We start from the raw sequence: 25,761 nt of genomic DNA on the forward strand, positions 1-25,761 counted from the left end.
TAAAACATCATTTAAAATGTAGTTTAAAGGAAAATGTTTAATTTGACATTACAAAGCGCACTTTTAAAAGTGTATTAAATGTGTTAAGAAACAGTCATGAAAGTGTCTCTCTTTAAGTACATTTACAGTAAGTGGCATTTTATTTAATTTATTTTGTTATTATCTAAAAAGTACAGTTAAAATGTTTTAAAGTGCATCCGAGGTTACCTACTAGTGCACATTTAATACTATTAAGTACACTACTTTTTCATAAAAGTCATGTGACATACTTCCAAGTAAAATAGAAAAATCTATTAGGATGGTTTGTGGGACATTTCAAGCCATTTCAGAGGTGAAGCAAGTTATCACATTTGATGAAAAGAGCTAATGTGCACTCCCAAATAGTTCACAATAAGATTAATTGAATTATTTGATTTCATCTTGACTTATGGGGTTTGCACAACAGGATTGCAATGCATTGGCCAAACATTTTTTGTGCACTTGCGCATTTTCTCCATTCTCGCTCTTTCTAACCCACTGCACTCAAATCTAATCTTTATATTAAATATTAAACAGAGAAAGAGCGGTAGGAAAAAAACTATGCAGTAGCTGTTTTCTATGTCAAACTGAGCTTTAACAGAAAAATAAATAAATAAAAACTGGTGCGGAGGAGAAAATAGCTTGACCGTTCACATTAATGCATCTCTTGTCCATCTCAATCCCTTCCTTCCTGTTTCACATGATGTTCCCATTTAACTCAAATAACCCGGGCTCCCCAATACACTCTCACACACATACGCCTTTGCACTATTTCAAGCTTCTGTCTGGCCACAGGAACATCCTGGTTTTGCAGCGCACAGAGAAAGAGTGGAAGATCCAGAAAGAAAATACATTTATCTTCACAGTTCAGATGGTGCACATGCACTGAGCATCATGTTGTGAGAGCAGCACTAATGAGTTAGTCACACTAACAATCTGTGAGTGTGTATGTGTGTGTTTGTGCATCTATGCAGATGTCTGTGCTTGTGTGTGTGTGTTTGAGATGGAATCAAAGCTCGTTTTTGGATCGTTGCTCTCTGATAATGTTAGAGGAATATGTGACACACACTGACACCGACAGTCTATTCAGAATATTTTTGCTTCCTTTTAAAGAAAAAAAAAGGAAAAAAATCCTATTAACATAAAACTGAGGAGTAAACATGTTTCATATTCATTTTTGAAAAAATAAGGATGTCCAAAATTATGAAAAGAAAAATCTAGTTAAAAACAGAAAAGTTTATGCCTAATTAATTATTATTATTATTATTATTATTATTTTTTAATTTTTGTAATCAGGTTGGAATGATAGTATTTTTTAAGTATTATTAATTATGTATACAAACAATATTATGAAATCACACTAACCTTCTCATTGTCAAATTAACTGATATTTTTGTGTGGTTTACAGTTTGGCCTCTGTGTAATATATTTATAGTTTAATTATTTTAAAACTATATATTAAAACATAATATATATAGTTTTTTGTTGTTGTTGTTGTTTTGTTTGTTTGTTTTTTAGCATTTTTGCTTTTATTAAAGAAATGGACCACAAGGCTGTTGGCTCTAACATAATACATTTTCAAGAATTAAAAATAATGATGCCAAATATGGAAACCTCTTTTTTTTTTTTTTTTTTTTTTCAAGGTTATCTTCATTACAAAATGTTCATCTAGACATTTTCCCCACAAAATATTAAATAGATATCTCTGCACTGGAAATTCCGATTTATTCTAATGAATCGTTTCATCCTAAAACACCGCGCTCTCTCTCATATGAAGCACTGGAAAGATTGATTCATTGTAATCAATCATCCGATTCATTCTAATAAATAGTTTCATCCTAAATGCTGCTGTTTCTCAAATGAAAGTTTGATTCAGTGTAATAAATCAATTCATCCTAAACAGACTTTCTTATACGAAGCTTTGGAAAGCCTGATTTATTGCGGCAAATTGATTCGTTCTGTCAGTTCATTGTAAATAAACAGATTCCAGAAAGATTCAGCAATTCGAGTCCCTAAAGCATGCCTTTTTTATTATCTTCAGCTAAAGTGAGTGTGTTTTTTTTATTTTGAGTATAAATACATCCTCTCAAATTGAATGTTGTTTTCCTAACTGGGATTGTTCATTCAAAAACCCACATTGATATATTTATATATATATATATATATATATATATATATATATATATATATATATATATATATATATATATATATATATATATATATATATATATATATATACAGAATAATGATCCACCTATCTCACAAAGATCCACCCACCTAGAGATTTCAGGCCTCATCACTGAATAGAGCGAGGCGAACACAATGAGATTTTGGAAAATGTGCTTAATTATTCTGAAAATATTGTACAAAAAGGTACAAAAATGAGTTTCTCTTTTATTTTGCACTATATATATATATATATATATATATATATATATATATATATATATATATATATATATATATATATATATATATATATATATATATATACATATTTTTTATTTCTTTCTTCTGGTTTTTGGAGTGAAGTATGACCTGGCCATGTTCTTGACAGGTTTCATGAGACTATAATGAGATCACACTGCTTACTTTAACATGAAAGCAGCCGCAGATCAGCCGTTCTGGCTTCAGCTGTGAAGTAAACATGCTCTTTCCAAATGAAACTGGAACAATCTGCCCAGGAGGCGTTTTTTGAAATGCAAATCTCTTCCAGAGGATCCTCCGTCTTGTATACTAGACTTGAGAGATTCAGAGCTGTGTATGCTGTGACTGGCCCGGGTTGTTTTAATGTTATTCTAATGCCATTTGAACATTAGATCACAGTCCTGTTACCTTGTCAGCTCTTCCTTGATCTTGATTGGCTCCTGAGGGTAGAACTTCACCCTGAAGCACATAGTGTACGGCTGCTGACCTAAAAACAATCAGACGAGGGCAGAGAGAGACTCACTTGAGGGTAAGCCAGTAAATGTGAGAGAGATTATGCAGAGAACTGTAACCGAGGGCATGAGGGGAGCTAAAATGATTATATTAATCCATGAGATGAGGGAAACCCCTCTGGTGAAGAATGAAATGAAGTCTTCAAAGATAAACGTAATGAGTCTGAGAAGTTTAGAGCTTGGAGGGAAAGATTGATTTCATTGACGTCACCACGTCACTTTAGAGAATGTCTGTTTCGAAGAGTCATTTCACACTTTGTCTGCGATCTGTCTCTGTTACTTTTCTGATTATGAGTGACGTTTAACCTGAGGAGGGTTGTTGATGTTAGAAATATTTCTGTGACATTTCATAACGTTTTTTCTTAGAATAATTATAGTCATACTTAATTATTACTTATATTGACATATAAAAATTTTTTGTCCAAATTGTGCAGCCATACAAACGAGCACAACAAACTTGCTGTTCATTTTTTGGCCGTTTTGCTAAAAACATTTCTTGATAAGAGTTGGATTTTGTGTGTCCTGCAGAATATGAATGTCTTTTGTCAGTCACATACATGGCCATTTAAGTGATGAACTGCACAAATTGTGGTTGTTTTCAGAGATGGTAACATATGTTTTATTATTTTGTTACAATGTTCTACAAAACTTTCAACCTCTGTAGCACCAGTGCTATGTCCAAAAAGAGCTAACATACAGCCCTGTTAGGGCTACTAAAGTGGTTCAGTCAAAAGCAGTGATCGTTTTCTCTGTTTGTGTGTGTGTGTGTGTGTGTGTGTGTGTGTGTGTGTGTGTTTGTGTGTGTGTGTGTGTGTGTTGTTTAATTAACATTAAGAGCATTTGCAGTAGCAGATATATTAGGCTGTTGTGACAAGATCTAATGCATGGATCCAATACACTGATACACATCTGAAATTCTTCCAACTTTTAGTGTTTAATGTTGTTTCGTTTACTTAAGACATAACCAAGTGTGTTTACGTGAAAACTCAACAAAACACAATTTTGACTTAATTTTGTGTTTATCTGTCCATTCAAGTGCAATAAGAAGTGAAAGAGAAATCCATTCAGTAAGTGTACACTGTCTGAGAGGTGGCTTTCTGTGTGTGTGCTTCATCACCATACTTTTTCAAATTTCTCCTCTCAGATGCTGACATTTTTGAAAAAAAATAATTTGATTTTAGCAGCAAGTGCATGCTAACTTACATCCAGTGGTGTAGCATACAGGCACGCACGCACTGAGAAGATGGGGTGCGTTGAAAGACAATGATCATGTATCGACAATTAAAAGCATTAATTACTGTCATTATTAAGTTGCCATTTCCAGTTAATGAATACCTGTTACATTCTGGCTATTATTATTAGGTTACTTTATTATTAAATTAATATTACAATTAATTTGCTCCACAATAATTTCATATAGCGCAGCACCGCATAACTGACGATAATAAAAGATTATGGCTACTCCTCATTGAAAATGTTTTAAAAATGGATTTTTAAAACAGGTCTATTATGGCCTACAATGAGTTATAGGCCTATAGCCTAAATAAAACTGTTAACAATTCAGTCATCAATGAAACTTAAGTGCAGCTTTATTTTAAGCACCGACATTCAAAAACAACCTGTTCAACACGAAATATGTTTCTTCTCATTATTTTCACTATGTTCAGGCCACAAGAGAAACATTAAGCAAATAAATTAAAGTAGTAATATACCGCATATTAAGTAGGAGATTCATCTCTCATCGTCTCTGAGAGAATATGCGCCATTAACACGAGCGTCGTCAGATGCAGAAAGCATCGTGAGTTTTTACTTTCACTTTCATGGTGAAAGACGTTCACTGGCATAAGTCTTGCACAAAGTTTACACGTTGCTTGTAAGATATACACTGGCTCGCCTTCACTGTTTAAAACTGAAATATTTCTAATATTACGACGCACCCCCACTACCCCCCATTGTACATTGTACGCAATTGTGCGCATCTAACCTTCCTAGCACACAGGATTTTAGTTTTGATTTGATCTCTTCACAAATCGTCCCTCCCATTTTTATCTTGTTTTTATTTGTTGACAAAAACATCAATATTGCCATTATAATTTTTGCTTTATTTAGCTTAGCTCATCACCAAAATTAACACTGTTGAAATTACTGAATTTTGCCTGCAAAAATTTGCCTGAACAACCCCGTATCAGATCTACAGGTGGAGCTGGGGAAGGTGAAGGGTTTCTGATGCACCGTGTAGAGTTTCATGACAGAACTTTGTATTTTTGTTTCTAGATATGACTCTCTCCTTTACTGTAAGACTATGCTATTAGCTGTGGTGTAGTGGTTAGATCATGATCTTCTAAACTTTTGAGCTGTGGTGCAACATTTCCAGTTCCCATTGCATATTCTCTACCATATCTGTGAGCTTCATGGAGCAAAAGCCAAAAACTTAAAGTACGAAATGTCTGAATTTGTGCTACAGTGCAAGTCTCACTATGTTCACAATGTCTACTGATACAGCTGAATCTGCCACACTGAGGGCAAAAACCAAATAAATAACTTACATTTCATCTGTTTCACGACTGGTTTGCTTGGATCCAACCAATGCTGTAAAACAATGACAAGAGACAGAAATAATTGACTGCTGTGCACTGACAGCTAAAGATGGTGACAAATCAACATTTTTATGGTAAGCACTTTGGACAATCATCCTGCTCGGGAAATGATCGTAAACAACATTCCCACTCACTTTTTTCTATAACGGACATTAATATTACAACATAAATGACTGTAAATAATTCACTGCAGTGCTGCTGGGAGGTTTTCTGCTCGACTGAAGAAACATTGTCGTACATACAGTAGGGCAAAACCCCTTGGCCGGTTGTCATGGTAACTTTGTTCTGAATTTAAACCCAGTGTGATACTTAAGGATGAAATATCTACCCTGGTGACAGTGTAGAAACAAGCATGTTTAAGATTTGAGATTTTGTGCTGTAGTTTACATTAAGGTTCAAACGTTTGGGTTCTATTTCCAATAAATTCTGTAATTTTAATTTTCTATTCATCAACAAAATCCTGAAATCTCAGTTTCTATAAGCAGAAGAACTGTTTTCAACATTGATAATAATCAGAAATGTTTACTCAGGAGCAAATCAACATATTCAAATGATTTTTGAAGGATCATGAGACACTGAAGACTGGCGTAATGATGCTGAAAATTCAGCTTTGAATAAATCACAGGAATAAATTACATTTTTAAAATATATTCAAACAGAAAACAGCTGTTTTAAATTGCAACAATATTTCACAATATTACTGTTTTTACTGTGTACCCCACACTTTGCACAGTAGTGTACTTGCTACTCAAGAGACAGGATTTTAAATTATTTACAAATGATGTTTTTACAGTAAGTTTAATTGTGCAGTTGTTATTAATTAGTGTAAAAATTTCTGCAGGAGTTTATTTTCAGCTGTTGATGTGATATTGTCTTACCTAATGCAATTATATTAATTTTAAATAAGGTTTAAAAGCTTAAACAGTGTATCTGTTGAAGTTACCTAAACTTATATGTCAGTATTTGCTTACTGAATATTGAAGCCAAAGAATTGTGAATGTGCAATTACCCTTTGTTTCTCTGGGTCCACATATCTGATGCCAAAGTAATCCTTCTCCAGCAGGCTGTAGTGATTACAGACATGATCCAAGAGAAACTGTCCTTTAGTGTCTCTCTGGAGAGGAAAGAAAAATCAAATGAATACAAATCAAAGCCATAATCAAATCTGAATCAGTTTCAGACAGGTCATTACATCAGAGATTTGGGATAAAATTAAATAGTGAGCCAGTTCTTATAAACATATCATCATATTCACTGTTGCCTATATAATTTCATCAATTTACAACAAGGACGAAATGCAATAACATAAGGGTCAAAATATGACAAAAGTCAATATCTTTTTAATATTGGCTAATTTATTTACTTTTTATTGTGCTGTATTCACTCACGTCACTCAAAACAACCATAAAATGTAACCAGTGTAATCTGATAGATGAAGAAATGTCTTAGGTTATTTTATTGAACAGCACAAAATGACTTACAGACTCACAAGTTATCAATTTGAATCAGTCTGACAAATCATTCACTGAATGAACTCAATTAATACATCTGAGCTGTTACCGAATCAACATCTGGCTCGCTCACTGAACCACAAGTCTTTTGACTCAAAATGAAGTAAGAATGTTTTGTGTTCTTATCAGTGTGTTCTGTCTATATAAGCTGCGAATGCGCCGCATGCCCAGGACGTCTGAGAAAATGAGTTCACAGGCTAATTAATATAAAAATGATTAAATGTTGATCCCTTGACATTTGAGATGTGACTTAAAGCTTAATAAAGTGTTGGGAATAAGTATGTAAAATTATTTATTTGAAAACAACAATCATTTTCTGTTAATTAACGTCAGTGACAGAAGCTTCTGGGTAAGCGGGTTCTCCACAGCTTTGGCACCCCCGCTCTATTACTATGACTCGTCAGGATTGTAGCGCATTCTCAGCGTTTTGTTGGAATGTGTGTGATTTTATGCTTATATTGTGTTTGATGCAAAACTAACTCGATTAAACCATATATATACCATATATGTATATATTTTCATGCTTTCTCAAGCAAAGCAAATTTTGAAAATCCACTAAAAACATATCTGGTCATAGATGTTGAAGACGTTATTGTCAACATGCCTAAGTGGTAAATTAAAAAAAAAAAAAGGTTTATAAAAATGTATATAAAATTTAAAATAACAAACATCAGGAAAAAATAAGAAACGATACCTTTGTTTTCCATATACTTGTGTCGCTTACAATAAAAGTTACTTGGCAATATTTTAAAGATAGTGTCACCCGGGTGGGAGTTTTAACTAAAATAAATGAAAGAAAAAAAAAATTAATTCAGTCAATGCAGAGACATATAGAGCAGGGGAATCCCCCATCTACCCACCCTCTGAATATTACGTATCATAACATTACTACGTGTAAACGTTATTTGGCAGTTTTTACTGGGAAAACCAGCTGTTTTCTAGCATTCAAATAACTATGGATAAACTTGAAACAATATAAGAAGGTTTGGAGATGAATTTCATTTACAAATAAGGTAGGAATGTGCATACTTTTAAATCGACACCTTTGAGTGTGTCCTAAAAGCGAAGAGGAGAGGAGAGGAGAGGAGAGGAGAGGAGAGGAGAGGAGAGGAGAGGAGAGGAGAGGAGAGGAGAGGAGAGGAGAGGAGGGGGATCTTAATCTTTGCACCCAGCATACCCGGTTGGGGAGGGGAGGAATCCAAAGCACATCAACTGGTCACTGGGGTTCCTCAGGGTTCAGTTCTTGGACCCCTACTCTTCTTTATATACACTACATCACTGGGTCCCACCATACAGGCACATGGCTTCTCCTATCATTTCTATGCTGATGACACACAGCTCTATCTCTCATTTCAACCAGATGATCCAACAGTAGCTGCACGGATCTCAGGCTGCCTGGCGGACATCTCTTCATGGATGAAAGAACATCACCGAAAGCTCAACCTGGCAAAACTGAGCTTCTTGTCTTCCCTGCCACTCCAACTCTACAGCATGATTTCACCATCCAGCTAGGTTCTTCTACAATTACCCCATCAACTTAGGTCAGAAATCTTGATGTACTTTTTGATGACCAGCTGACTTTCAAAGACTACAGTCGTGGCCAAAAGTTTTGAGAATTACATAAATATTGGAAATTGGAAAAGTTGCTGCTTAAGTTTTTATAATAGCAATTTGCATATACTCCAGAATGTTATGAAGAGTGATCAGATGAATTGCATAGTCCTTCTTTGCCATGAAAATTAACGTTATCCCAAAAAAACCTTTCCACTGCATTTCATTGCTGTCATTAAAGGACCTGCTGAGATCATTTCCGTAATCATCTTGTTAACTCAGGTGAGAATGTTGACGAGCACAAGGCTGGAGATCATTATGTCAGGCTGATTGGGTTACAATGGCAGACTTGACATGTTAAAAGGAGGGTGATGCTTGAAATCATTGTTCTTCCATTGTTAACCATGGTGACCTGCAAAGAAACGCGTGCAGCCATCATTGCGTTGCATAAAAATGGCTTCACAGGCAAGGATATTGTGGCTACTAAGATTGCACCTAAATCAACAATTTATAGGTTCATCAAGAACTTCAAGGAAAGAGGTTCAATTCTTGTAAAGTAGGCTTCGGGGCGTCCAAGAAAGTCCAGCAAGCGCCAGGATCGTCTCCTAAAGAGGATTCAGCTGTGGGATCGGAGTGCCACCAGTGCAGAGTTGCTCAGGAATGGCAGCAGGCAGGTGTGAGCGCATCTGCACGCACAGTGAGGCGAAGACTTTTGGAGGATGGCCTGGTGTCAAGAAGGGCAGGAAAGAAGCCACTTCTCTCCAAAAAAAAACATCAGGGACAGATTGATCTTCTGCAGAAAGTATAGTGAATGGACTGCTGAGGACTGGGGCAAAGTCATATTCTGAGATGAAGCCCCTTTCCGATTGTTTGGGGCATCTGGAAAAAGGCTTGTCCGGAGAAGAAAAAGTGAACGCTACCATCAGTCCTGTGTCATGCCAACAGTAAAGCATCCTGACACCATTCATGTGTGGGGTTGCTTCTCTTCCAAGGGAGTGGGCTCACTCACAATTCTGCCCAAAAACACAGCCATGAATAAAGAATGGTACCAAAACACCCTCTAACAGCAACTTCTTCCAACAACCGAACGACAGTTTGGTGAAGAACAATGCATTTTCCAGCACGATGGAGCACCGTGCAATAAGGCAAAAGTGATAACTAAGTGGCTCAGGGACCAGAATGTTGAAATTTTGGGTCCATGGCCTGGAAACTCCCCAGATCTTAAACCCATTGAGAACTTGTGGTCAATCCTCAAGAGGCGGGTGGACAAACAAAAACCCACTAATTCTGACAAACTCCAAGAAGTTATTATGAAAGAATGGGTTGCTATCAGTCAGGATTTGGCCCAGAAGTTGATTGAGAGCATGCCCAGTCGAATTGCAGAGGTCCTGAAAAAGAAGGGCCAACACTGCAAATACTGACTCTTTGCATAAATGTCATGTAATTGTCGATAAAAGGCTTTGAAACGTATGAAGTGCTTGTAATTATATTTCAGTATATCACAGAAACAACTGAAACAAAGATCTAAAAGCAGTTTAGCAGCAAACTTTTTGAAAACTAATATTTATGTAATTCTCAAAACTTTTGGCCACGACTGTACATCGCAAAGACTGCTTGATCTTGCAGGTTTGCATTGCACAACATCAGAAAGATCAGGTCCTTTCTAACGGAGCATGAAAGTCAAATTGTCATTAAACCCTTGTCATTTCTAGGCTCGACTAAAAAAAAAAAGTGAAAGTGACGTGATGTGACATACAGCCAAGTATGGTGACCCATACTCACAATACGTGCTCTGCATTTAACCCATCCAAAGTGCACACACACAGCAGTGATCACACACACAGTGAACACAGCCATTTATGCTGCTGCGCCTGGGGAGCAGTTGGGGGTTTGGTGCCTTGCTCAAGGGCACCTCAGTCGTGGTATTGCCGGCCTGAGACTCGAACCCACAGCCTTAGGGTTAGGAGTTAAACTCTCTAACCACTAGGCCACGACTTCCCGAGTATGTCAGGTCACTTTTAACTGCAAAGCTCTTCCGGCTGGACTTCCATTAAGCACAATCAAACCTCTAAAAATGATTCAGAATGCAGCGGCACGACTGGTCTTCAACGAGCCCAAAAGAGCCCATGTTACACCTCTCTTTATTGCCTTGTACTGGCTACCAGTTGCGGCTCGCATCAATTTCAAGACATTGATGCTTGCATATAGAACAGCCACAGGCTCAGCACCCGCACTTACTTCCACTCACTACTACGAATCTACATCCCCTCCAGAAGTCTGAGATCCGCTAGTGAGCTACGTCTCATGGTACCATCACAGAGAGGCTCAAAATCACTTTCCAGAACATTCTTGTTCACCATTCCTGGCTGGTGGAATGATCTTCCCACCCCTATCCGGAATGCTAAATCCCTGACAATTTTCAAGCAACAGCTGAAAACTCATCTCTTTCGACGCAACTTTACTTTGAAATTTTTCTCTTTATTTATTCCTTCCCACTCTAGCTTGTACTTATTTGAACACTGCCTGTAACTTGGTATTACGAGCACTTCCTCTTTCTGTTTGTCTCTTTAAGAAGAATCACTTTATGTATCCCCCAATTGTAAATCGCTTTGGATAAAAACATCTGCAAAATGACTAAATGCAAAAAAAAAAAAAAATCAAATGTTAAAATACAGAAAATTACATCAGTTTTAATGTATGTTAAGGTCATGCAAGGGTGGACAGCCATGATGCTGCACCCTGGTGTTCAGTGAGTGATGATGGCTTTATGGTCTGATACAGGACAGTGTCTCTGCTCCACTGAGTAGCTCCAATGACCATCAGCGTTTTGACCTTGCTGTTATTACATGTGACGCAGGGTGTTATAGCACTCTCCTGATGTGTGAAACACATCTCACTGAGAGTGAGGTTTCAATACCACTACAGAGAGGCTGGGCTAGGTGTTCTGCTCTTACAGTATAAGAAAGAAGAAAGAAAAATATCTACATCATCTTTCTTAAAACTGCAGTTAATGAATACAAAACAAGTTTGTCTCTTTCTGCACATGTGGAATATAGATCAAGCTCTACAGTGGACAGAATTAAGAAGAGATTTCTCATATCTTTGCTTGTCTTTTCTCTTAGCATGACAGAAAAAAAAAATAGAAAGAACTACATTATTCAACTGTATTAGTTATTAGTTTGTTGCCACAATTCTAGGGTGTTATATCTAACAATCTAAATGCCTTAGCAATCACATAGCACTACTCAGAACACCTTAGTGTAATAAACACCTTAGCAACCAATAACAACACCCTAGAAACAACAGATAACACCCTATAATTGTAACAATACACCAACATCCACTCAGAATACCGTAACAACCAAATATCAACATCACAGAAACCACATATAAAACCCAACAATAGTAACCTGTGAGTGTTTGTGTGGTGCTATATGATTGTTGAGGTGTGATTGTTAATTTGTTGCCACTATTGTAGGGTGTTGTTTGTGGTTTCTAGGTTGTTGCTATATGATTGTCAAGGTATTCTGAGCTGTTACTTTGTTGCCACTATTTTACAATGTGGGTCATAGTTTCTAGGGTGTTCCTATGCAATTGCTAAGGTGTACTGAGTGATTGTTGTTTTGTTGCCACTATTGTAGCGTGTTGTTTGTGGTTTCTAGGATGTTGCTATGTGGTTGCTAAGGTGTTGTGAGTGATTGTTGGTGTGTTGTTTGAAGTTTCTAGGGTGTTGCAATGCGGTTGCTAAGGTGTATTGAGTGATTTTTGGTGTGTTGCCACTATTGTAGGGCATTATTTGTGGTTTCTAGGGTGTTGGTACATGATAATTATGATGCTTAGGTTGGTTGTTACGGTGTTGCTAAAATACTAAGGTATTCTGAGCTGTTACTTTGTTGTCACTATTTTACGGTGTTATTTATAGTTTCTAGGGTGTTCCTATGCGGTTGATAAGGTGTTCTGAGTGATTGTTGGTGTGTTTTCACTAATGTAGGGTGTTGTTTGAGGTTTCAAGGGTGTTGCTATGCTGTTGCTAAGGTGTTGTGTGTGATTGTTGGTGTGTTGCCACTAGGGGTGTCACAATATACTGGTATTGATAATAATTGTGATATTCAAAGCATGAAATATTAATTTAGGGTGTGTTGATATACTGTTATTGGCGATAACCACAATATTTCAAATGAACAGTGTTTACAATGTGTTATCTTATGATAACACATTGTAAATACTCCAGCACCAGTACCTTGTTGACCTCCCAGGTGGCAGTACTGCACCTAACACTGACACCTGTCAAACAAGAAGAAGATGCAGTGCAGTAAGTTGTGATTGTTTTACTAGTCGTGGAATGGGAAATGTTTTTTAACCTGTTAACAGCGGTTTTCGGTGTTCATATATTTAAATAGAGGGTGATTCTTTTAATAAGTAATGCGTTTTCTTTGTACCTAATTTTTTTTGTATTTGTATTTGCAATCAAGTCATGGTCAATACGGCCTGTGTGTAGCACTTTATTTCTTTGTTCAAATCTATTACACAATTAAAACTTATCTAGATAAACTGAGGGACCACATTGCTACATTAAACTCTGTAAAAACTTGGTCGCAGTGCCATGCACTTATTCATCTGCAGCCATTCTAAGCACACATAAAACTGAATTAGCAGCGCACTTACTGCATGACTTCATTGGCGCTGGCACAACGATCTAAAGATCTTAAAATATGGGTATGCAAGTTAACAGGTTAAAGTATCAGTTTTGATGTTAATATTTATTCATCATACTGCTGAACTTGACAGTATTTTCTCTCTTGTTATTTCATAAGAAGCTTCAAAGAAGAACAGAGAAAGCCTGAGTCTTGTGCCCTGTGTTTATTATATCCTTATGTCTATTGGGTAAAAAAGAAATCAAAATAAACAATGTAAAAATTTATTTGACTGATAACTTTTTTTACCCAAATGTTTCTATAGATATCGCGAAATATCGTTACCGTGTATTCTTTTGGCCACAATATAACCATGGCGTGAAAAATTTAATATTGTGACAGCCCTAGTTGACACTATTGAGGGTGTTATTTAGTTTCTAGGGTGTTGCTATGAGGTTGCTCTGAGTGGTTGTTAATTTGTTGCCACTAATGTAGGATGTTGTTAGTGGTTTCTAGGGTGTTGTTCATTAGTCAAGACTTTCGCAAAACCTTAGTAACTTTGTCGCACATCTGTTCAATCCACATTGGTTCAACAATATTGAACTGTTGTTATTAGTGTCACGCAGTTGGCGGAATAATAACTTCTGCTTATTAATCCATTTATAGGGTTTTGTTTGGTTTTAGTGTAATTAGTGTCAATTTATTAATGAACATTTTAAGGGAAGACTATGTCACAGTTTTGTTCTCTTTTGTTTTGTTTTATTTACAGAGGCCAATCTTCAGAAACTGTATGTTCTCTTGACAAACTAAAAGAAGTAAAATGAAATCTGTATGAAACTCCAACTGTCACACTAATAAAAAACTCTGCTTCTTACCACAGGTTGACCAAACTTTTTTTGGAACTATGCTTTAGGGAAACACTGAATTGTTACATTTGTTTAGAAATATTAAATGTTATGGTTTGTTTGAATGCTAATTCTATACACCAAATGAGCACTAGTAATGGTGATGCTTGCTTTAACAAACACCTCTAATGAATGAGCGAGCATGCATGCATGATGAAGAGAGAGCCAAGATGGGGAGAGATGATTAATTATTAAGGAGTCTAACAAGATAGCATGGAAGACAAGTTGAAACACAAAGCAACCACACAGCATTGCTGCTCTTTCTTTAACTCTCCACCTTCCAAAATCCCTCCAAGATTCACTTAGCATTAGCAATGCCTCTGTCAGCAGATGAACAGCCTGAACAAACAGAGTTTAGGACCGTGAAAGCTTTGCCCTAGATAAAATGTTCAGTAATTAATACCCATGCCATATCAATTATAAGTGTGTCTCCCTTAGAACTGAACGTCTAATGTTTTCTAATCCAGAGGTCGCAAGGATCTGCTCATATCATTAAGAAGAGGACATGGAACATGAGCAAAGAAGGGAAGAGTGTAAATGAATAAATCAAAGTAACTAAAAAAGAAAATGAAAATAGAAGATAATGGAAAAGACAGATGTTAGCATTTTGCAGCATGCATACTTGTTTTATTTGAGCACCTGACCATGTGTGAAAGACAAACCCTCTATCGATTCCCATTAACCCCTTATTTTCTCAGAATGGTTTAGTCTGTCCTTGGCCCAAATACATAGGAAGGAATGGTCAATGTTAAAGGCTTGGGGGTATGGTGACGCATATACATATCTTACAATCTTACGGGACCTGCCTAATTCAGGATTCATAAAATTTCTGCATTGCAACAAGAATCTCTACATATTTTGCTGGATGCTGTTCAAAAGTCCACACATGGAATAAAGTCTCATAATGTCACATTTTTAAAAATAAAAATGATGTCTGTCTGCCAACGTATCTATAAAGTTAGTGTGTTTAACTTGAAAGAAGAAAAGAAAAAAAAAGAAAATCAATGCAGTTAAATGGATAGCTCGTCCAATAATGAAAATTCTGTCTTTGCTTACCTTTATACTCTCATGAGTATGATCACAAAAGAAGACAGTAGAAGATGCTTTGAGGAATGTTCATGCTGTTTTTATTAATTCAATGAAATGCAATGGGGTCCAAAAGACTCTATAACTCCAAAAATAAAATGGACATAAAAGAAGCGTAAAATTAATCCATGTAACTCCAGTGGTTTAATCCAAGCCCTGGATCACATTGACGAATCATTGGTGATTTTTTTTAAGGTCTATTGTCAATAGTGAAGTATGAAGTGTAGCTCACACAGAAGTCACTTTCACAGCAAGCAGCTTTCATTTGGTCAATAAAGTGAATTAGGCTAGACCAACCCACTGCAAAATGACCTCAGGAAATCATTCACACTCCTGATCACAAAAATTCCTGATCACATTCATATTGCAATGACTGGATTTCATCCAGATTTATCGCAGATTTACTGTAAATGTGATAACACCTTTCTTTAAAGCTCTTTGTATAGGATACATTATAAACAGTTTTGGCTCATTGTCCGCTATTGAGGGGCTCAGAGAGGATATTCTATCTGAGCTCCAATTTATTCCCCGGTCTGCTACACAGGTAATATACAAGGAGGAGAAGGGAAGGAGGAGATACGCCGAAACTACTGACAATGGAAAACAGTAGGAGGCTGCTTTTATATCCTGGTATTAATTAGAAGATTAGATGGACATACTCCTCCCAAAATTCATTCAATCACCAAATATGTAGGCCAAACATCAAACCTCATTGGTTTTTGCATGCCACATGATTTAAAAACTCGTCTTTTTTAGAGCTTGAAACTTCTGGACCCCATTGACTTTTATGGCATGGACAGAAACGGTTGAAAAGTTTGGTAAATATCTTTTTTTATTATTTTATTTTTTTGGATGAACAATTAATTTAATCATGCCCAATAACCCATAAATTCTTTAATAAGGAATTCTCCTACCATCTGAGATATTAAAGTTTGAACTACCACCATGAGCTACTTCTTAATGGACATACTGTCTTTAAAAAATGAGGTGCTCATTGCATGAGATGCTGACGTCAATATCACAGACATTTCACACTGCAGATTCTAAATCCATTTAACAGTCCTCCTGTATTGTTGTGGATCTCACCCTGATGACCTGTGCAACATTTATGGCTATAATGGGAGCAATCTTGAAACTATAGAAGCATTTCTCTGTTCGCCCTCTAATCCCTGAGCACAGGAAAGTGGATTATGCTGACAACAGGTCTGAAGTGAAACAGACCTGGTGCGGTTTGTCCAAGTCTTTCTTCTGTTACTGTCTATATCTCATGCTCCGTTCACAATTAAAAACCTAAACATATTCTAAATATCACATCTTCATTTCATCATCAGCTGCGACACCTGTCTTGTGTTTTGAAGGGCAAAGTGGACTAATGTATTTGATTTTTTTTTTCTCTTTTTTTTCATGATTTATAACTAGATGTACTGTGCAGCATAACACTCTATGTGCAATGATTTACATTACATTCAATTGCCATTTTTGATTATGCATGCAGACCTGCAGTCTGAATATGTCATTGGCTGTATGAATAATTTGTGAGGTGACATTTGCCCCATTTCGCTTGCAACGCATAAAGCAATTCCTGCATCAGAAAAGAGCACAATTATTAGTGCATGCAAATAAGGACAGCATGTGACTGTTTCAAAGGTGTTGTGGTGTCACAACTTCACTAAAAACACCGTCATTAAGGATGTTAATAGTTAAAAATGTCAAGTTGAATACAGAAAATAATTTGTAAAAGAACATTTAGGAGGAAGTACGGATGCCAAAGTGAGTGACTCACTATTTCTAACTGATCCACTGTGATGACGGGATCATTCAAGACAATCTAGTCACATCATGCTAGAAACATAGCCAAAGGATGTTCTATTTTCTGAGAAATGTCATTGGTTATTGATTAAACCTTGCATTTAAGAGCGATTGATCATTAATATTGCTTGTGAAGACAACAGGATGCTGAAGATGGCATATGTGGTACTTTTGTTCTCAAAATGAATGAATCTGTAACAATCACAATGGTTTGTGGCTGCATCATAAAACATTTAATCATTTTACACTGTCTGACAGCTTGAGTGAATTTTCATGTTGTTTTCTGGGTTCCCTCGTGAAAAAGAAGTACACTTTAGCATATACATTTAAAAAGAGGACTTATTATGGAAAATATCATACTTTAAAAAATATATACTTTATAGCCTACTTTTCCGACACATAATTGAATGTTAATGTATAGTTTAAATTTATATGAAATGCAATTAGTTGAACTTTTTGACCCACATCTTTATATTTAATTTAAAAAAACACTTCTATTGTCTATGAAATACAGTTAAAGTACTTATCTGCACTGGAACAATCAAACAACCTTTAAAGTACTGATCTGACAATCATTTATGGTAAACTAATATGTATACATTTAAATCTACGTATATACATTTAAATATATTTGCTATAAATGTAATATCGAATAACACTACAGTTAATAGTTAATTATTAATTACAGTTAATTATACCTGTTAAAATTAAAATTATATATTAAATTGTACAAGAACTTTGTGTACTTTAGTATGCTATTTAACAAATTCAAACATTTCATTTGACATTTTTACAAAGTGCACTACCAATTATTGTTTAAACTTTGATTTTAATGTGAATATTATTTCAATGGCTTTGCAATTTAAGAATCAAAGTTTGTTATACAATAATATAATACTATACACATTCAGGCTAAGAGTGCAAGGATGCAAGAGTGTTCTGTTTGAACAGGAAAAAATTATATTTGATATTATGTGTTTTAGGCATCAGTATATCTGACTGATATATAATCTAATTATAATCTAATCTGTAATCTAAAAGATTCCATTTTGTGTATATATATATATATATATATATATATATATATATATATATATATATATATATATATATATATATATATATATATATATATATATATGAAGAGTTCATTTGCAAAAACAGATAACTCCGTTTTTATTAATTTTCATAAATCATGTTTTTATTGTTATTATGTTTATTGGGTTTTATTGTGTTAGTTAATAATTGTGTACATATTTTTAGGATAATATATATATGATTTTTGAACATTTTTAAAATGAAGTTATCTGCTTTTGCAAATTAACTCTTCATATATAACTTTTTATTCATCAAAAAAAAAGGTATCACAGGTTCCAAAAAAAAAAATATATATATTAAGCAGAAGAATAATAAATCAGCATATCAGAGTGATTTCTGAAGGATCATGTGACACTGAAGACTGCAATAATGATGCTGAAAATTCAGCTTTGCATCGCAGGAATAAATTACATTTTAATGTATATTAAAAAAAAAAAATTATTTTACATCATAATAATATTTCACAATATAATTTTTTTCCCCTGTATATTTGATAAAGTAAATGCAGCCTTGATGAGCAGAAGATACTCCTGTAAAAAACATTAAAAATCGTTCTGATCCCAAACTTTTGAACGGTAGTGTGTGTTTATATATATATATACCAAACTTAAAGCTTGAAATGCAGAACATCAGTTGAATGGGCTGTTCTAGGGAACGTAATATGCTTTCATTCCAGCAGAAGTGCTGTGAGTGACAGATACGAGTGTGTATCAGTGTGTGTTTGTGTGTTTAACGGGTCATATATCCCCAATGGCCAAACATGCTGTTGTCTCTTAAAATATCTATCATCACACACCACACACTGTCACGGCACTGCCTCAGGCTACCAATGTACAAATAGAGCGGGAGGACACTTCAACACACACACACACACGCTTACTATCTAAATAAGGACATATTATAGACATTTTTTTAAATTACTATTTTAAATAAATAAATAAAATTACTATTGACTAAACCTATTTCTACCCCTATTTTTTTTTTTTTACCATATTTTAGAATTAAAAAGTTATACATTTTATGTATTAATCACTTTTTCAATATCCACAAAATAACATATTTGCCAAAAGAAATGTGTCTGAGCAAAAGAACAAGAACAGCTTTACAGAGCACTAAAAAATAAAACACTGTTGCGCTCTAGACACAGACACAGACTGTCTCTGAAGCACAGAGCTTAGTACATATTCACTGCACATCACTGACACATCGTTCACCAGCAGAGCAATGACGTCATTCATTTACACCCCTCTCCTCCTGCTTTATGATCCCTTTTTGCTTCAGTCATTCTTGCAAAAAAATCTTCAAAGGACAAGGAGGAGGAGGATAAGAATAGCATGAGCACTATTTATAGTCTCCACCACAACACAACCTTCTCTCCTTCTTGCTCTCCGGACATTTATTGATGGAATGAGAGAGGATGAGAGATACATTTCTGCAGATGGGGCAATTTGCATTTGGTCTAATACCAAAATAGCAATGTTTAATCAATGATGACACGGCTGCATTTTTAAGAATAGCACGAACAGAATCGTAATAACCCTTAGAAAAAATACTGCGGTGGTACCATGGTACAGGGATGCTATCAGATGGTAAAGCCATGGTACTTTGATATATATAATGAATACTGAATGATTTCTATTTTCATACTCCAAAATCATGATATTTACATAAGACAACATAATACCATGGTACTTTCTTCTTAGTGTATATATTTGGTCTCCTTTTTTTATGGTTTTAATTCTTGTTTGTTTTAAATATGAAAATTTTTAATTTGATTTATATTCTAAGAAATCCTTTCTTTAAACTTTTCTAATGAAGGCTCAAGTACCCAAAATACGCCAGTTGAAGTAAAGTTTAAGTTTTCTAATCAACAAGTGTTTCTGGTTTATACATACAGTATTAAACATGTATTATCAAGAAATGAAAAATAGCTGATAATGCTAAAATTATGTTTTTTTTGTAGTATATTATATATTATTAATATTGTAGTAAGAGAATGTTATATAATTCTAAAGTTACAGACATTCAGTGTTATAAAAAAAATGTTGATTTCATATTTTATGTCCCTAAAGGCAGTGCAAATGTTCTGCGTGGCTTGATTTTGTGGGGTTTTGTCCGTGTGAGGATTGTAAAGGCGGAGGCAGAGCACAGCATCAGTAGCACATGAGTGATGCAACAGCTACACTGAAGAGCATGATCTGCCTTAATAATGCATCAGCGATCTGTCCTTCAGACACACACACATTTACTACTTAGACACTGAAATATGCTGATTTCGTTATCCCGGCACACTGGCTAGAACTTGACACAGTTTCATTCTGTCCAAAGCAGGCAAACACAAGCAAATGTTTTTGATCAAGACCAGTGCATTTCTCCTGACTGATAAATAAAAAACACCACCCCAAAAACTCTACAGTAGAAATCTTTCAAATTGATTTTTTTTAACTGCAAACATATAGTATTTGTATATTTATTTGTTTTTTATTTGTATAATTATATATATATATTTATATATATATATATATGTGTGTGTGTTTGTGTGTGTGTGTGTGTGTGTGTACAGAGAGAGAGAGAGAGTAAGAGAGAGAGAGAGAGAGAGAGAGTTGGTTTTGCAATTTCTAAACTGCAAAAATTTTAAACATTTTTGTAAATCTAAAAATCTGTGCTGTTTTCCTTTGCAAAACTCATTGTGGTTCTAAGGGGGTTGTGAGCGGTTGGTAGAGTTTTCCGTGTGGTGTACTTTAACACGTTTTACTAGGAGTTTGAGTGCAGTTGTAATTTCTATATCACTATAGAAATAGTGATTCTTGGCCTAGCAAACACATAAAAAGACATATTGCAAGGGTCGCTATAATATAAGGACCTTTAATCATCAAAAGTGCCAAATTTTCCAATCCACCTATGTTTTTGTACAGTTCTGAAAGCATAGATCATGCTAAAGGCTACATACAAAAATAATAATAATAATAATAAATAAAATTAAAATTACAAATAGTTACATACAAATGTTCTTTATGTGATCATTTTTTTAATGATGTTCGTGTCATGCTCATTTTCAGGTTACAGAATTTTTGTCTCCAAAATAAGATTTTAGAAAAACATGACAGTCACCCAATGCTGTTTTTTTTTTTTTTCTGTTCTCTAAGGGAGATTATTAAAGAGATTATTAAAAAACATGGTAATGGTAGGAAAATGAGATGAAGGGGGAAATTATATATATAAAATTTAGCTTTTGTATTCATTCACTAAAATTGGACTCCCCTGAAAAACTTTGTTTGCAAAAAGTTTTTATTTATTTATTTTTTTTACATTACATTTCCCTTTTGAGTAGAGCTCCCTAGATTGTATGTCATTCTTATAATTTTGCACTTTTGGTGAAGTTTAAAGTCAAGCAAAGTTATCAAAATAATGTATGTGGTCATTCCATGTTTTGCTCTCATTTAAGCCATATGAAAACAGAAAGAGTTCTGTTGTTCGCCACAGGATCACAGCCCTGCTAATATTCAGACCAGCGGACATTGCTTTCATAGAAACATTTAATAAACAAGAAGTTAATATTGAAAAGTATTCAAAAGTTGTTCCAAACAAAGACAAAACAAAACTGATGGTCACACATCTCAGAACAAGTTATTAGCAGCTTTTCATTCCTAAATGAATCAGTGTAATGAAAGTATCAGTTTAGCGAATAATTCAATGACTCATTCATAAAGAGAGTGTATCGGTGAAATGTGCAAAAAGCAGTGCTGGGTAGGAACTGATTACATGTAATCTGGATTACGTAACCAGAATCCAAAAATTAAATACCTGTAACTAGATTATATTACATTTTAAAATACTCATAATCAGATTACAGTTACTTTTTTATTCATTACATTTTAGTTCATATTCATGGTGTGTCAAAATAGCATTATTATCTTAAGTTTTAATTTCTAAGATACTTTTAGTACAAAATTAGTGCGTGAAAATAGAGCGCTTTAAGTACATTATGGAAGTGCAATTTTTTTTTTTCACCTGAGTGCTTTTATGCATACATTTCTGTACAAATTACATGAATTCATTTAAAATGCCACCTTGTAAATAATTACATAGTAATAATAAACAAAAATAGTTTCTGATGAGATTGGGTTGGACTGACAGTCTATCCGGAATGAGCAAACACAGTGAAAAGTCAAAGGTCTGTATATCAAGCACTCTTCCGGCCAATCAAACTCAAGAACCAGGACTAACTGCTGAGCTAAAATATACTCGGACACAGCACACATAAACTATGAAAAAAGTTAGAACTGAGTGCTTATAACATGTAAAAGTGCACCGACGGAGGTGCAGCCTCTGTCAATGAAGATGGTCATGAAATATGCAGGAGAAAGCCATCACAGAACAAGAAGCCATTAGAGCCTTGTGGCTTTCTGAAATATTCATAAGACCAAACAGCACGTTCCTTCTTTTAGCTCAAAAGTTTATAAACACCACATAGAGACACAATGTATAAAAAAAGACCGGGATACACATCAATCTTCCCGTCACTTCACCTCTTCCACTTTGTTCCCTAAGAAAAGATACTTCAGAAAAGTAGAAAGTATTTTAGCTGCTTTTACTGATCCAAGAGTAGCTTGAACCTGAGATAGAACTGTAATAAGAGGACAATTTCCTGACTTCACCGATCACCATCATAGTGTAGTTTTTTTGAAAATGAAAGGCAGGAAATGGATGCTGCTTCCATTAGACAGTATGTACATTAGTGGCAGCTAGACTACACATCCACATCATCATCAGTTATCATCAAACACTTACCTGTAAGCCTGCATCAGAGCTGAATGACAGTAACTACATTACGGCTGCCTCCTGGCCTTTATAGATTCAGTTCGATTTTTATTAGCAAAGCGACATGCAGATGTGCAGTGGATTGGATGTTTCTATTGTTTCAAAGAATGTTTTGAAGGGAAGTGCATTGTTAAAGAGTCTTTCCCAGAAATGGGTTTGCTTATTTATCTCGACTGGGACATACTGTAGATGGGAAGAAATTCATTGGCTGCGTCTCAAAAGTGTCACTAGTGAGCCGCCTACTCAGACAGGATTTTTGGGGACCATCGGTACATCGAGAGGTTATGCAGTGCTTCAATTGGTTTTCCAAAGGCAGTGCCAAAAGCTTGGTGACTAAATGAGTATGTGATTAGAACTGCATTATTCAAGTCTCAAGTGCAATAACATCATGGGTCGTTTTTTTTTTTTTTTTTTTTTTTCATGCCATAGTTGCCTTTGGTTTGTGAAATATAAGTACACTTGTATTCAAAGTGCACTTATAATGTACTTCAAAATGTAAAAGTAGACTATATTTATAAAAAAAGAAAAGAAAAAAATAGCTACTTGCAGATAATATTAATCTAATATTAAACCAAAAGACCACTTAAGTGTAATTAAAGAGTTTACACTTTCATAATTTCTTAACAGCGCAATATGTAATAATGTCAAATTAAGAGTTTTGCTTCAAAGTATATTTCAAATCAGTTTCAATATTTTTTTTGCTGCACTTTACAGAAGTACACTTATTTTGATATTGACTAACATATTAAATCACATGCAAAGTACTTCATCATCATTTATTTCATATCTTAAGTTCATATATTTTAAATGTACTAAACTGCAACTTCATCATTACAAATATATTGAATGAAATGACACAAGTTTCAACAAAAACGACATTAAAGAATAGTTTAGTTTATAAATGCAGCGGCACACTTTAACCATATTTCAAAGACAATAGAACTAATTACTAAATTACAAATAAAGATGTGCTAAAGTCCTACTTAAGTGAGCAACAAAAAAAAAAAACTTTTAAGTTCAACTAATTGTATTTACCATTAATAAAACATATAATTTTAAATAACATGCAATTAATTGTCCATAAACAGTTAAGAATAATATCACTTAAATCGTACTGTACCTATTATTCCCATAATTAGTATTAAAATTATGCTAAAGTGTAGCTACTTTTTTTTACAAGTGTTAAAACTGCTTTGAAACACTGTTGCTTGATATAAACAAAGGGACTTGACTTTACAAATGAAACTGACAGTTCCCACAGCAAGCTGTTGTCCATCACAGACTTCATCACTTGGAAAAGAAAGAAGATAAATCAGCGCACGAGACACATGGAGGTTTTGCACTCTTAAAAATAAAGGTTCTTCACAGCGAGGCCATAGAGGAACCACTCAGAACCATCTCTTTCTTACCTTTTTATAATCTGAAGAACATTCTTTCGCCACCTTTTGTGAAACAGAAAGGTTCTGCAAGGTGTTAAAGGTTCTTGAACCATTTATACAACAAAAAAGGTTCTTCTATGGCATCGTGAAGCACCTTTATTTTTAAGAGTGTACGTGCTGCCTTGCATCATGTTCTTCTCCGCTCCCAAAACCTCGCAAATTAAACTACACAGCGTTAAAATAGCACAGAGGCTTTCACCAGTTCCATTTTGCGCAATTCCGTTATTTATAAACGAGTGTATGATTCTTTCTTGTGTACAAAGAAAGTCAAGGGCGTAAACTGTTTAACAGGCAATCCAGAGATCCAGGCAATAATGACACGCGCAGACCCCGACGAACGCGTCATCTCTCCCTAAACAGAGCTCAGAGAGGCCAGTCTGCTCGTTTAACACGATGCATGAATAACAAGCGTTATGTCAATTAATCGCAATACAGAAGCGCATCGCATGTCTGAGCGCGCGCTTACCTGGATGCTGCACGCGATCTCGGAGTCGTCGAGCAGGCGAACCGTGCACCGGACCTCCTGCGCGAGGGAGGAGATGCTCGGACTCCGGAACCGAAGCATTTTCATGGCTCTGGGTCCCGCATCGCAAAGCAACAAATCGCCTTTGGTTTGGGAGAGGAGCACGGGGTGTCGGTTGCGCGTCGCTTGTGTCGCCAGCGGAGAGAAGGAAAGAGAGACGTCGCGTTACGACCGGGAGAACGATCCCCCTTTTCGCTTCTCTCCCCTCCCTTTCTCCTGAGCTCCCTCCCTCCCTCCATCCCTCCATCAGATCAATCCCATCAGCGGTGTATCAGCAGCTTCACCTGAACGAGCGTCTACACACAGTGTGTTCACATCACAACGCGAGTTACAGCACGGTTTCTGCCTATTTGTGCTACAACAAAACCGTACTAGATTATAACGGGATCGAGCTTTTAAAGTAAAGTGTTTATTTGTTTGTTTGTTTTCAAGGTGGTATGGAATATAGGAATGTTTAGAATGTTGCTGCATATTAAATAAATAATCAAAACTAATAGCCTAAAAATAAACGATCAGAAAACCTGACATTGTGTGATTTTTAGAACTAAAATAACAAGTACCAAAATAAATAGATCTGAAAACGTCAATGTTTATAATAAATATTAAAAAAAGAAAAAAGAAAGTTTTTTCAAAAAAGGTTTTTAAAATCCTTATCAATTTATCCTGAACATTTCTGGTTTTTAGACAATGCCAGTGTCTGAATTTGTGGGTTAAATGGGAAGAATGTGTTGAATTAATAATTCAATGACTCATTCATAAAGATTCATTCAGAATTGTCGCCACCTACTGGCGCAGCGAAGTAATTTGCAGACAAATCCCCAGCACTG

The 25,761-nt window shown here is 35.3% G+C and overlaps 1 protein-coding gene across 2 annotated transcripts in view; it reads right to left on the reverse strand.

The window, feature by feature from the left end:
- LOC109054378 (FERM domain-containing protein 3-like) overlaps positions 1-25,527 on the reverse strand; it is a 56,751-nt gene extending 31,224 nt beyond the window's left edge. Inside the window, exons 1-4 of one of the 2 annotated variants that reach the window (XM_042730160.1) lie at positions 24,878-25,527; positions 6,567-6,671; positions 5,507-5,549; positions 2,857-2,935 (exon numbers count right to left, since the gene is read on the reverse strand). In XM_042730160.1, coding sequence (XP_042586094.1) covers positions 2,857-2,935; positions 5,507-5,549; positions 6,567-6,671; positions 24,878-24,982 — 332 coding nt within the window. In that variant the 5' untranslated portion in view covers positions 24,983-25,527. The remainder of the gene's footprint in view (positions 1-2,856; positions 2,936-5,506; positions 5,550-6,566; positions 6,672-24,877) is intronic. The other variant, XM_042730159.1, reaches the window with a different exon arrangement.
- Between the last annotated feature and the right edge of the window lie 234 nt (positions 25,528-25,761).

Source organism: Cyprinus carpio, chromosome B8 (genome assembly GCF_018340385.1).
Source record: "Cyprinus carpio isolate SPL01 chromosome B8, ASM1834038v1, whole genome shotgun sequence".
In the NCBI taxonomy this organism is placed as follows: domain Eukaryota; kingdom Metazoa; phylum Chordata; class Actinopteri; order Cypriniformes; family Cyprinidae; genus Cyprinus; species Cyprinus carpio.